This window comes from Polypterus senegalus, chromosome 12 (genome assembly GCF_016835505.1).
Source record: "Polypterus senegalus isolate Bchr_013 chromosome 12, ASM1683550v1, whole genome shotgun sequence".
In the NCBI taxonomy this organism is placed as follows: Eukaryota; Metazoa; Chordata; class Cladistia; order Polypteriformes; family Polypteridae; genus Polypterus; species Polypterus senegalus.
The window spans coordinates 11,763,946-11,777,764 of record NC_053165.1 but is presented as its reverse complement, the minus strand read 5'-3'; the positions used below and the strand labels follow the sequence as shown (position 1 = coordinate 11,777,764).

At 40.5% G+C, this 13,819-nt stretch overlaps 1 protein-coding gene across 1 annotated transcript in view; it reads right to left on the bottom strand.

Moving 5' to 3' along the window:
- The window catches only part of LOC120540180 (inositol 1,4,5-trisphosphate receptor type 1-like), a 73,770-nt gene that overhangs the window by 58,539 nt on the left and 1,412 nt on the right, over window positions 1-13,819 (bottom strand). The window contains exons 2-4 of the mRNA XM_039770733.1: window positions 11,045-11,193; window positions 10,202-10,334; window positions 7,372-7,562 (exon numbers count right to left, since the gene is read on the bottom strand). Coding sequence (XP_039626667.1) covers window positions 7,372-7,562; window positions 10,202-10,334; window positions 11,045-11,193 — 473 coding nt within the window. The remainder of the gene's footprint in view (window positions 1-7,371; window positions 7,563-10,201; window positions 10,335-11,044; window positions 11,194-13,819) is intronic.

The window sequence follows — 13,819 nt, the reverse complement described above, 5'->3', positions numbered from 1 at the left end:
TAAAGACAACTAGTGTGCCTGGAGCTTTATGGGAGAGGGGCACACACACATGTTGGCTAGAGTTTGCCAGAAGGAGCATGAGAGAGTCTCAAATCTGTTGGAAGGTTTTATGGTCCAATGAGACTACAAAGGAGCATTTTGGCCATCAGAACAAACTGTATGCTGAAACAGTGGATATCCTCAAAAATGCATCATTCCCATCATGGGGAAGCTTCTCTGCAGCGGGAGGGTAAAATTAGTGCAACAAAATATGGGAAAACCCTGAAGAAAAAAAACCTGATGGAGTCCACAAGGAACCTGTGCTGTGGGAGAAGGTGTCATTGTCTTACTGGAAAACACATCAAGCATAAAAACAAATCTACATGGGAAGGCTTCAAAACAACAATGTGAATCTCATCTAGTGGATGAACTTTAAAATGGCTGTTCAGTCATAAACACCATGCAACCTCAGAGCTTGAGTAGTTTTTGCAAATAAAGGCAAAAAATGGCAGTGTTATAAAATGGGAAAACTTCCAAGGAGATGAATCAAATGTTAGTGACTATAGTAAGTACTCATTTTTCTAATCTGTTTTACCTACTTGAAGTTGCCGTGTGCTGTAATCTATCCTGACAGCACAGGCTTTCTGTGCACGTAAAACCAGCTCAGATAATGCAGTTTAGTTAAGCTGGTAGTAAACTTTCTGAACGTGGAGGTAAACCAAAACACCACAAGGAGGCTAAGCACACTCCCTTGACAGACGATAGTAAAAGGCTGCATATGCTGCTGTAATTCAAGATACACTTGCATTCTTCACATTGGTGCAGTGTTTTCAGTCAGTCTGTTAAAGAGCGCCAACCCGAATTAGAGGGTATTGGCAGGGGGTGGGGGCGTGCAAAGATAGATAATATATGCAGTTGGCTTTGAGGTGTTGTTGGTTGAGATTTCTAAAGCACATGTGCCATGTCACGCCACACCATGCCACTTGAATCTCTTGCATAACAGAGGTTGACACCTTGAGGTTTACTCAGGCAGCAAGTCAATCAGCAGCATTATCCATTAACACATGACCTACATACCCAAAGTACGGGCCCTGAAGCGGTCATAAACTGACATGCAGCAAACACTGCTGACGCTCAAACTGCACAGGCGTGCAAACACAGCTAACTGCCATGAAAGAGACCCACGGCAACACCAGGGGGTGACGTGGGCTTCAGAAACTTAAAAGCAAGATAGACAGGCTTGAGAATTTGCAAGCTGCACGGTCAACAAATTGATGGAAAGACTCCAACGGAATAGAAGTGTTCTAGAGAAGGTGGCATCAGGAATATGCTTGGTTATATAAGCAGAGCCCACACAGCTCCCAGAGGCCGGTGATAAAAGGCCAACAGCTGTGGGAGACATGCAGCTCAGGTAATCCTCTTCTCCACTAAAAATAAAAACTAATCAAAGCACACGGATGGACAGACTGTAAATAAGCTGCTACTGTTGTGGCATAGTTTAATTTTGAACAGTCATAACCCCAAGGAATCCTAAAGAAATGCTCTCACTACATGTAGTGCACAGCTGACAGAAAGGGAAACGTGTGAGACATTTGACAGGGACACGGAAGCCAAAATGCTTCAAGTTGGGGACCCCTGCAGATAGCCATCATGCCGAAACACCACAATTAATGACACCACTCTTTCAAAGAAAGAAAATGGGCAACTGAAGGAAGTGTCCTTCATCTGAAAGATTTCATAAGATGTTCTATGAGTGGGTGTCAATCTGGACTATGAATCACACAGTGTGGCAGACCATTCAAAAATCATATGCAACGGGTAAAGAATCCATAAGCGCTTCCGGTAGGAGACTCGAATCCAAACGGCATATATGACATCTCCCTCATTCAGTGGCATGTAACTGAGCGCACACCCACGTCTTACCAAATTCACTTGCTATTACTGCTTTTTCAAAACAAGCGGGCTAATAGCAGGCCTGAAAGGCACAAAGGCCCTGAGAGCTCATTAAATCCCCCTCTCTGCTGTGCTTCTGTGCCTTCAGAGAGTGAGCGAACAAGCACACGAGATATAAATAGAAGTTATATAACATCTTTTTGTTGATGCCAAATGCTTGGAGAGAAGCAGGGGGGCGAGCGCGTGAGAGAGAAACCACCAGACGTCATGACCTTGTTTTCAGAGCCGTCCGCCTCCAGACTGCTTGGAAATGCTCGCTGTCGCAGGGACCTGCACTAAACAGATGCGTATTTCAAATATGTTGGAGGGAGTGAGCAAACGGCCTCTTCTCTGCAATTGGTAGACTGGAAAAGTTGAAAAAAGTTAGAAAGAAAAAAAAAACCTAAAAGTTTGAATACATCCGTCGGCTTTGTGGAACGCTCATAACTATATTAGCAAACTGACTGCTACACATGGAGGTCTCTGGGAGGGAAAATGAGAAGCACATTGCCTAAAACAACCACTGAACTGCAGGTACACCGAAAGGCCAAGTCACATTAGACGACTTTTCCAACGATTTCCAGTTGTAGCTTTCATTTACATATTCTTAGCGTTGACACACTTCGGTGACTGCCTGTCACATAGCTTGACATACCCAGTGTCTTAGTCCAACAAATCTGACTCGCCCTGGTTTGATTTTGTCTTTAGACGTAAGGGGTGGGCTGTGTGTGCATGAGGGATGGCAACCAATGAATGCTCATTCGGAAATAATGTATAGAATGCAGTGATTAGAAACAGGGAATGAAGTGTTTTGGACCATGTAAACATCAGACAGATGAGCCTTGCTTCCTTTTTGTGTTTTAGATACCACGACAGAACAGAAAAAGTGCCAAGATGGCTAAGCTTGCCACTCCTGTTAATCCTTTGAACAGCAACAGCTCCCTTAGGCAGTAATTAGGTTATTGCCCGTCAGAAAAATGACCAATACAAAATAGAGCTGGAAAGATATGCAGTTGCTTAATTTCACATTCCCAGAATAAATCGGAAATGTTCTGGCAACAAGATTAGCAACTGCAGTCGGCAAGTCTAATATACCCTCCAAAGTCAAAACAATGAGTCTGTTGACAAGCTCTGAATTTTTTATACCACACATACAGAAAAATTGAGTTTTCCCCCAGACTACATTCTGAGAGACTGCAGTGTAATCTGCTAGAGTGTTCCAGTTTAAAACAGTGTTGTACATTTAGCAATGCCATACTCTCACTTGATGCAGAATGTCACTGGTGAGGAAGCCAGTGTGGCTCCGGCACCTCATCTGTCACTACATTGGCTACCCATGACATTTAGAAATGACTAAAATACTGCTTATGGTTTACAAAGCCCTAAATAATCTGCTTCATCCTATATTTCAGAATGCCTTTCACCTTACACTCCAAATTGTAACTTCAGATCTTCAAATGAGTGTCTGATTAGAATTCCCAGAGCAAAAAGTGGTGAGGTGGCCTCCTGCTGTTATGCACCTAAAATCTGGAATATCTTAATAGAAATTCACCAGGCTAATATGGTGGGAGCACTTTAAAAAGAACTGCTAAAAACCCATTTTAAACATGGTGTTCTCATAGCTTCATTTTAGTGTACCCCCGATATTCTGTATATGCATTTATCTTTTTTTTCCATGGCTTTGAAATCTGTACTAACCACTACCTTCTCTGGTTTTCTGTGGTGGTCAGAAGGTCCACATGACCAATGGCTAATTCCTCCACATGAAGCCTGAAAACCAGGAGGACTGATTGAGATTATTTATATGAGGTACAATGCCCAGTGTGGGCTGGGTGGTCTCACGGCCTTGCAACCCCTGCAGATTTTATTTTTTTCTCCAGCCACCTGGAGTTTGTTTTTTCTGTCCTCTCTGGCCATCGGGACCTTACTTTATTCTTTGTTAATTAGTATGGTTTAATTTTTACATTTTTTTCTTTCTTCATCTTGTAAAGTACTTTGAGCTACATCATTTGTATGTGTCTGTAAATGTGTCTGTCTTAACAATTGATAGAACCACTTAGATCAACTAGAATCCAAACGGGTGGGTACCAAAGGAGGTGAGTGACAGAGTGAAGGTCATTCCACGTACATCTATCCGCTAACAAAACAGACAGGCAAACATCTATGAGAGATTACTATACCCAGCGACCACACAGCACTGACCTCTCCCAGCACCCTTACCAGATCAACTTTAATCTGCAAAATGCCATTTTATTAGATGCACATTGGTAGCAAGGGATAGTGCCAAATCATGTAGCATTGCAAGGCTGAATCATATACAAGGACTGAAATATGCTGCATCACGACTGACCTAAACTGCAATGAAGACCAACATATGATTTTTTTTTTAATGGGCATCTCCCCACCAATGGTTAACTGGCTTGAATTTGATAACCAAAGGGTGTTTAACTCATTTTGAATGCTGGGTGCCATGAATGACGAATGTTTGTTAATAGTTCTTGAAAACAAATGAATCCATATTTTAATATATACTAAAGAATACATATTTTAAATATGAAACAGTCTAATCTCAGCTGGACTACAGTCCCACTTAACATAAGAACTTCTCCCACAAAGTAGCACAATGAGCTAAAAGGACACATGTGCCAATGGTTGTGTAAAGCACTATAGAAGAGGACTGCAAATCTTACTGTGATGACCAACATGCCGGAAATTTACTTCTATCAATTTAACCAAACCACCAATGGATATTGACCCAGGGTTTATCATGCAATAAATTGTCCCTTTTATAACCAGATTTTAGAGGCTTTTAGGAGGGTGACCTGCTTGTTACTACACTGCATGAAAACAACAGTCACGCAGTTTATTTTGTTGGACTGCCATTAGCCACTTCACCTGGGATTGCTTTGATGAGCTTATGCAACATTTAATTTTCATCTAGATCTTCATTAAATATTTTGTCAAGATCTGTCATTGATTTAAAAAAAAAAATAAATAAATAAAAGTCTCACCATTCTTCACAAGTCTTCTCCAACACATAACACAACAAATATAATCTGGTTTTCCTAAATACAAGCTGCCTTTAAAAGGTTTGCACATGTCAGAACGTGACTAACACACTCAACCTACCCTGAATGTCCACAAATTATGTTAATCTGCTTAAAATGCAAGCGATTTTATTTTTTTTTTTTTAAACTTAGCGGTTTCCAAGTTATTCATGCATACAGCATTTACGTAAGTAAGCAATGACACAAATGTCACTGCTGCCAGCAGTGCATAAAAAAGCTGACAGAGAAACCAGTTCTACAATCTTCAAACAAGTAAGCCCTTTAAGGAAAATCCACAAAACGTGACCTTTGTTGGCTTTGTATCAAATGTAAAATGCTGCCTGAGCCATGCCAACCAACGCCCAGACAGCTTTCTGGTCACATAATGCTCCATCAACACTAGTATGCAATGGAATTAGACCTTTGGGGGAATACACAGGCTGAGCTTAAACAGTTTTCCTTTTCTCGACTCACAGCTGGATGCACACCACTGCACTGAGAAATTTGACCAGGTTATGTAGTGGGTATAAGACTTTCCCCTCAAAAGCTGTATAGAGTGGTCCAGATCTAATTATGCAATTTTCATTATGCTGTAACTTAAGTTTATTACATAGAAAATCACCCAAAAAAATGCCAGAGCATCGAGAAGTGTGCAAACTGACAACATGAAGAATTGTGTTCTCGCCGAACTGGAATCGTCCCTGCATAAATCAAAGTTATCCAGACGATCTGGATCTGCATAATTAGATCTGGACCACCCTGTATAAATTTATTTAAATGCCATTTGCTCTTAATTTGTGTATCAGCTTCCTAAAGGCATGGTCCTAAAGACACATCTCCCTGGTTCTCTAAACTCTGCAGCTGTAGGCACAGGATAAGAACACCTTCGCTAGCCACTATGCTACCTTGTCATATGAACCTTAGGTCTTCAAAGTAATAATTAACCTCGACACTTATCCCAAATTAAAGTGCCTTTTTGTACTTAAATAAGGATTAGGATGATCCAAGAACTTCAGTACATGAAGAGCTGTCTGAAAAAGGCTAAACGTCTCCACCACATTAAAAGAATCTTTGCTTATGAAATCAAGTGGTCATTTTGCTTTCCCTTCGTAGTTTAATTTATTCTTGATGTTTTCTCTCAAGCTGAGAAATTTTATATCCTCCTACAGAGACTTGAGTTTTGGCTCATTTGCTTGCTTCCTTCCAGTCCCTCATTTCAAAACACCTCCAAGATGGCTTTCACCTTCGATTATTCATTATTAAGCCAAATATGGAGTTTAAAAAAAAAAATGCAGCCTTTGTCATTCTGAGATCAGAGCTCTGGATAAGTCAAAGCTACATTTAACACCAGTTCACTCCTTCAAAGAACAATCGAGTGCTTCCCAAATGCCACTGTATTTTAATGGCTTACAGAGAAGGTGATTTACTTTGACACACTGCAGTCATTGCAACTGAAGTTGGCCAACATATCTTGATGATAATCATGAAGGCACACAAACGTCTAGAGGTCCCTACTATAATAAATACACAACAGCTGCACAACATCCTGCTCGGCTCAGCACTACAAAGCAATGCAGAACATGGTCAAGTCAGTTTAGTGTATTACAGGCAAGCAGTCAATTTAGGGGTCAGGACATGAAACACTTGCTGCAGTAAAGATGTCAGCTATCATGTACAGTGTTACAGGATCATTAGCACTGACCAGTATGCTCAAAGAATTTAATCCCAGACCACAAGGTTACTGAACAGCCAGTCATATGTACAAATGTTAGTGTATGAGCTTGATTTCACTTTTTTAACCGTTGGTACTGTATTACAGCTATACATCTAAGAATTTTATTCTACTGTGTATATATATATGACAAATCTGAGCATTAAAATGACCTGTAACATTAGGCAACAACAAAAGAACATTTAAGAGAGAAAGGTTACATGGCAACATTATAGCCTTCTTTTTACACTTAGTTAACCTGAATAACAAAAAACTTTATTTGCTTCAGCATCTGCTCATCCCCTGTGAACCTTTGCTCAAGATATTCTTCTCTTCATATCCTTATGACTTTTTTGCAGTTGACAAACACAACAAGTTCTGCAGTCAAGTAACAGGACATGAATTAGACTCGGTTATGTGTCATTGTGACTTGGTCTTTACATTCTTCAGAAGCTTATTTTTGCCAAACACCGGCCATAACCTTAAAGACTCAGTTCTAAATCATTTGTGGATATGACAGCATATTTTATCACAAGGTCTTTAGATTTGCTACCCTTTAGTCCTTCTGGGGCTCCCCACTACTGTCTGGCCTAATCACAAAAATTGTTCACTGGGAACAAACATTCTAGTTAACCAAGTACACACGATCGATTTCCTCCACAAACATTAGGTATGCAAGGTCATTTAACAGACTACACCTACCTGTATTGCAGTGTTGCCACCTTCCAACAGCGCAATTGCTAACAAAATGCTTTCCTGAAACACTCTGTCACTAGCTGCATTCATAATTAGATCAATGACCAGGTCTGAAGCTCCTTCTTTATCCAGGTGGCACTGAACTTCTGCCAGACTCATCTCACTTCGATTGGTTGTTCCACTTCCACCAACTGATCCTGCAAACAAAACAAAAACAAAATGCCCACACAAATACATTAAACCCCTCTTCAAACTGGTTTAGTACTTAGTTTAAAAACTACAGTACACTGCAGTATGTGAAGGACACAATACTTATTTACAAAAAATGGATGCACGAAAAACAAACCCCCCAAGAGTATATAGGATGATTAACTGCTCTCTAGCTGTAGCCTAACTATGCCTAAGCTCAAGGCTGATTAATACTTCTGCATTGTGTAGTGCTGCAGGCACATGTCTGAACACTAGTTGGCAGTGTTTGTAGCATACAAGAAAAGCAAATGATCCATTAAAATCCAGGCAGTTGTTGCCCTCCAGGATCACCACTTCAGTTGCTACACATTTTCTACTGTAGACAAATATATTTGTCCACCACATTTTTCCACTTTTCAGCATGCACCGGCTTCCGATTTTAGCCGATATTTCGTGCAATAAATCGACAGCCATCCGATTGGTTTTGTGTAGTGTTGTGGTATCATATAAACATGTATATTCTCCAACTTCTTTGACAGCTCTTCTCTTGATCAGCTCCATGTTTAACTTCAGAATAGTAGAAGACTAACGGAAACACATTTCAGGAAATACGTAGTTACCAAACTTGCCAATCAGTCATAGGAGTCTGCAAAGGAATCGCATCAATGTGACTCGTAGTGATGTTTTGGAGGAAGTGCACATCAGGCTATGTGGGCTACGGCACAGGATTGACGTAGAAGTACAGGGCAATTCCAATGGGCGGGGGCCAGAGTTATGATTATTACTGTCTTAATAACGAAACAATCCAAACGAAATAAAAATCAGTATTCTTGGACAAATGTTCGAATGACTGAGGCATGGAGTTTGACTTTGTGAATGACCGTGAGATGAGTGAAGATTTCCAGCAAGATGTGGCAACCTGTCACACGTCAGCTCACGGAATGGCACAAACTGAATTGATTTTTGGCAATCGAGTCATTTCAAAAGGGACTATGGTCAACTCGTTCCTCGGACCGGACACCTCTGGATTTCATCTTTTGGGGAGCACCGAGAGGAAAAGTGTACAAGAACAAGCTTCATACACTGGAACAATTAAACAGGAAATTGCTGCCATCAGCCTTACAATTCTTGAGGATACCTTTGCCAATATGGAGTGCCACGTTGATCTGTGTTTCCATAAAGGTAGCGACCATTTCCAACACTGAATGCGATTGGATCATTTACACATCCATCAAGGTACGCATTGTATGTATTTAGTTGCCATAACTCCATTATTACTGCGGTGGGTTGGCACCCTGCCCAGGATTGGTTCCTGCCTTGTGCCCTGTGTTGGCTGGGATTGGCTCCAGCAGACCCCCGTGATCCTGTGTTTGGATTCAGCGGGTTAGAAAATGGATGGATGGATGGATGGACTCCATTATTATGTGACTCTGCATCTGGAATAGCTTACTGATAATAATTAGCCAGAATAATACAGTAGAGCACTTTAACAAACTGCTAAAAACCCATTATTTTAATATGGCTTGCTCATAGCTTCATTTTAGTGTAACCCAGATTATTCTGTATATGCAATTAATTATCGTTTTTATCACGGCTCCACAATCTGTACTAACCCCTACTTTCTCTGCTGTTCTCTTTTTCAGTTTTCTGTGGTAGCAATCAGCGCCACCACCACCTGATCAGGGCACCATGCAGTCCCCTACATTGATGGATTGAAGGCCAGATGTCCACATGATCATCACCATCTAATTCTTCCATGTGAAGCATGAAAACCATGAGGACTTATTTAGATCATTTATGTGAGGTAGAATTCCCAGTGTGGGCTGGGTGGTCTCATGGCCTCAGAACATTTTATTTTCTTTCTCCAACCCTCTGGGGTTTGTTTTTCTCTGTCCTCCTGTCCATCAGACCTTACTTTATTCTTTGTTACTTAGTATTGCCTAATCTTATTTTTATACTTTTTTTTTTCTTTCTTCATCTTGTAAAGCACGGAGTTACATCATTTGTATGAAAACGTACAATAGAAATAATTGTTGTTAAGTAACGCATCATAACCCGGGGCCCTGCCATTAGACTCTCCCTGTATAAATCAGCCTTTAGTAATGTTTACTCAAAGTGCCTCAAGACGAGCAGTTCACTTGCCAAACTCCAATAAATCATTTGACCTTACAGTAAATAAATGTCAATGACTACAAGATGCTAAAGCACAAGTTTTAGTATTTGCCCATAAATACTGAAGTGCCGAGTCTGCCTTTTTGAAATGCACTCACTCTTTGGTTACATGGGCACACAAATGTATTATTCACTTTACAGCAGTACAGGACATTTTTGCATTTTTAATAATCCAATGGTAACAGAATAAATCTGACTTGGATGTAGGTAAAAGTGATTAAACGAAGATACTCCTCAAAATTTAGTGACTTTTAAACCACTGATTCAATTATGAGGATGATTTAAAATAATTAAAACTCATCTATCCATCATTCATTCTGCTATATCCTAATCGCATTCACTAATATCCAAATTAGTCAACATGGCAAAAAAACTGTCAAACAGAAGTCATTTCAAACATTCCATATTAAAACCACCCATGAGCACATTTTTAAAAAGTGCCACCATTTTGTTGCCACACAAACTTGTCACTCACCTGCTACAGAAGATTTACCAGCTCCCCCAGGTGACAGAGGCCCATTACTGTAACTTGTGAGGCTGTCGCGTCTCCCAGACGGCCGAAAGTTTCCATAATATCGGTTCACCAAAATCTGCCTGAGTGCTTCACCCTTTGGATACAGCAGAAATGTGTTTACTCTACAGATCTTACAACGGCTTTTCTTATCCAAAAAGCATCTTGCATTAAAGGAGCATACTAACCATCTTAGACTAAAGTACAAGGAGGTGTGAACACAGGTACTCAAATGGTCTTCGTTTTATAATGCTGCTTCTCCATTAGTCATATACTGAACAAAATGGCAGTAAGTTTAATGATAGTGTTCCCTTGTAAACACATCATATCAGGCGGATCTGGTGTCATGGAACAAAGATTTTTTTCTATTAACTCAAGATACTGATTTAAAGGATGGACAAAAAGGTTACTAGTCCTTTTTCAGGTGCAAATGTACAGATGCAAGTAACCAAGACCACTGCTTATGAAGCTCAATTCAGGTGTAAATTGGATTTTGATCTTAAATATAATGTACAGCATTTCTCAGGCTCTGACCACAATCAATTTGCATAATGGACATGTGTGGTCTAGTTGTACGTCCCTGATTAGTAGTGCTAACGACATGCATAGTGCTGTAGTCACAATCAGAAGTGGCTGCTGCTACTTTTCTTTGGCTTGTAACCAAAAGACAAAGTGAAGGGATACATCCAACAAGTGAGTATGCATAGTAGAGTGAAATTGCTGTAGGACAGCAGGAATCGCTGCACAAATGTCATATGACCCCCAGTTTGACCAGGGCGAGGTCTTCTCAGTTTGTCGACTACATACCCTTTTTTGATCTTCCAGCTGCTTCAGTGGTTGAGTTTGATCAAGCTCCTGCTGACAGTCAAAGAGGGTGCACAGAAAGAGTAATTGTGGGGGTTTACAGTGCAGAAACAAAAAAAACAGAAGTGTTAAAATGGTCAAGAAACATTTTCCTTGTTATAACCATGCAATGCACATAGTGGTTTCTGCATGCAGTGAAGCTAGTGGCGGACTGAGAAACCCATGCAAAGCAGGCAAGAAGTAGATGCAGGCGGGTCAAGACTCTCCATGGAGTGGCATGGACAGGCTCTCAAAGCCTAAAAGACCATCTCCACACAACATCAGAAAACATGTGCACTCTCCTATCCACTACTAATTTTGGGCTGAATTGTTGACTACCATGGAATAAAGTTTGGACAGGCAAGAGGTGGCACCAGAAACAATTCACAATATTGTTAATAGTGTTGGCAGATGAAATATATATCAAGGGAAAGATAACCAGGAGTTGGAATCTGACTCTCTGAAGTCAGACACGCTACACACAAGTAAAGGTGTGATCATACGCCAAGCTCCTCATAACCTGGTATCAGTCTGGAGGACCTCGTTCACATTTGTCTATGGCCTGGCTGACGCATGTAGAGAGACAATAGGCAGGCAAGAGAAATTCACTCTAGGATGAAATACTGGACCTCAAGCATAATACATACCCAAAAGACACAGCAAATCTGTTTGAGAGACGGGAGCATGCCTCTAACACTATTAAACTTAACTTGATCAAGTAGACCGACCACCTGCCATCATCATCACTGCAGTACTATGGCTTCACAGTACAAAAATGTTCACTAATGCAAAACAAGGCTCAAATAGGCATGCAGAGGGTAAACTGAATTGGTTTAGACTCGTTAAAGTGAAGACTCAAAGCAAATTATAAAACTAGTTTTGTGAATGGAACCCATGGAAGATACTGATGGTCGAGACTCTTCTCTATGCACCATTTTATTAGCATTTAAAAGGCACTTTGTGATTTTGCTTAAGGGTAAGACTGTATTACCAATAGGATTATCGAATAAAAAAGAAATTAATAAATAAAATAAATGTGCTGTAGTTTTCAAACCACGAGTAATCCTAATACTCTAGTAGTGTGCACTTTGAAGAAATAAAATTGGTAAAGCGAATCAAACTACCAGAATAACTGAAAAAATTCATTTGATTTGTTTAATTCAACTATAATAAAATGCCTTTCAGGGTGTCCCTCCAGAAAGAATGGTAATTTGCTATTTCATAAATATGTATTAACCTATACATTAAACATTCTGGAAATTCATATCATATTAAAATGTTTTAAAGCTTGAAGAATGACAATATAGCAAAAAAGCATAATAAAGACCAACTTCTACAATCACGTGACCATGAACGAGAATCCTGTGACTCGAGTAAGATTTAGTTCAGACTCTAAAGAATTACTGAGTGAGACATGTTTGGTGCATTCATTGAGGTGATAGAAGTGTGGACTAAAACTGAAAGCAAATAATTGCTAGAAATTAAATTCATAAATGTCCTGTTTTGTTGGAATGTACAAAGGGAAATGAACATTAGTTTATATGTTCTGCTTAAAACAATACAGGATGACATTCAAAAATCCAGTAACCTCTGGATCTGAGGAGTGCCAGATTTTGGATGGTTGTATATGCAGTATGTACACTCACCTAAAGGATTATTAGGAACACCAGTTCAATTTCTCATTAATGCAATTATCTAATCAACCAATCACATGGCAGATGCTTCAATGCATTTAGGGGTGTGGTCCTGGTCAAGACAATCTCCTGAACTCCAAACTGAATGGCAGAATGGCAAAGAAAGGTGATTTAAGCAATTTGGAGCGTGGCATGGTTGTTGGTGCCAGACGGGCCGGTCTGAGTATTTCACAATCTGCTCAGTTACTGGGATTTTGATTCAAGCTGATAGAAGAGCAACTTTGACTGAAATAACCACTCGTTACAACCGAGGTCTGCAGCAAAGCATTTGTGAAGCCACAACACGCACAACCTTGAGGCGGATGGGCTACAACAGCAGAAGACCCCACCGGGTACAACTCATCTCCACTACAAATAGGAAAAAGAGGCAACAATTTGCACGAGCTCACCAAAATTGGACAGTTGAAGACTGGAAAAATGTTGCCTGGTCTGATGAGTCTCAATTTCTGTTGAGACATTCAAACGGTAGCCTTGTTACCACTGTGCAGGCTGGTGGTGGTGGTGGTGTAATGGTGTGGGGGATGTTTTCTTGGCACACTTTAGGCCCCTTAGTGCCAATTGGGCATCGTTTAAATGCCACGGGCTACCTGAGCATTGTTTCTGACCATGTCCATCCCTTCATGACCACCATGTACCCATCCTCTGATGGCTACTTCCAGCAGGATAATGCACCATGTCACAAAGGTCGAATCATTTCAAATTGGGTTCTTGAACATGACAATGAGTTCACTGTACTAAAATGGCCCCCACAGTCACCAGATCTCAAACCCAATAGAGCATCTTTGGGATGTGGTGGAACGGGAGCTTCGTGCCCTGGATGTGCATCCCACAAATCTCCATCAACTGCAAGATGCTATCCTATCAATATGGGCCAACATTTCTAAAGAATGATTTCAGCACCTTATTGAATCAATGCCACGTAGAATTTAAGGCAGTTCTGAAGGCGAAAGGGGGTCAAACACCGGATTAGTATGGTGTTCCTAATAATCCTTTAGGTGAGTGTATATATAATTCACTAAGGCAAGACACCCATGGAAAGCGGATT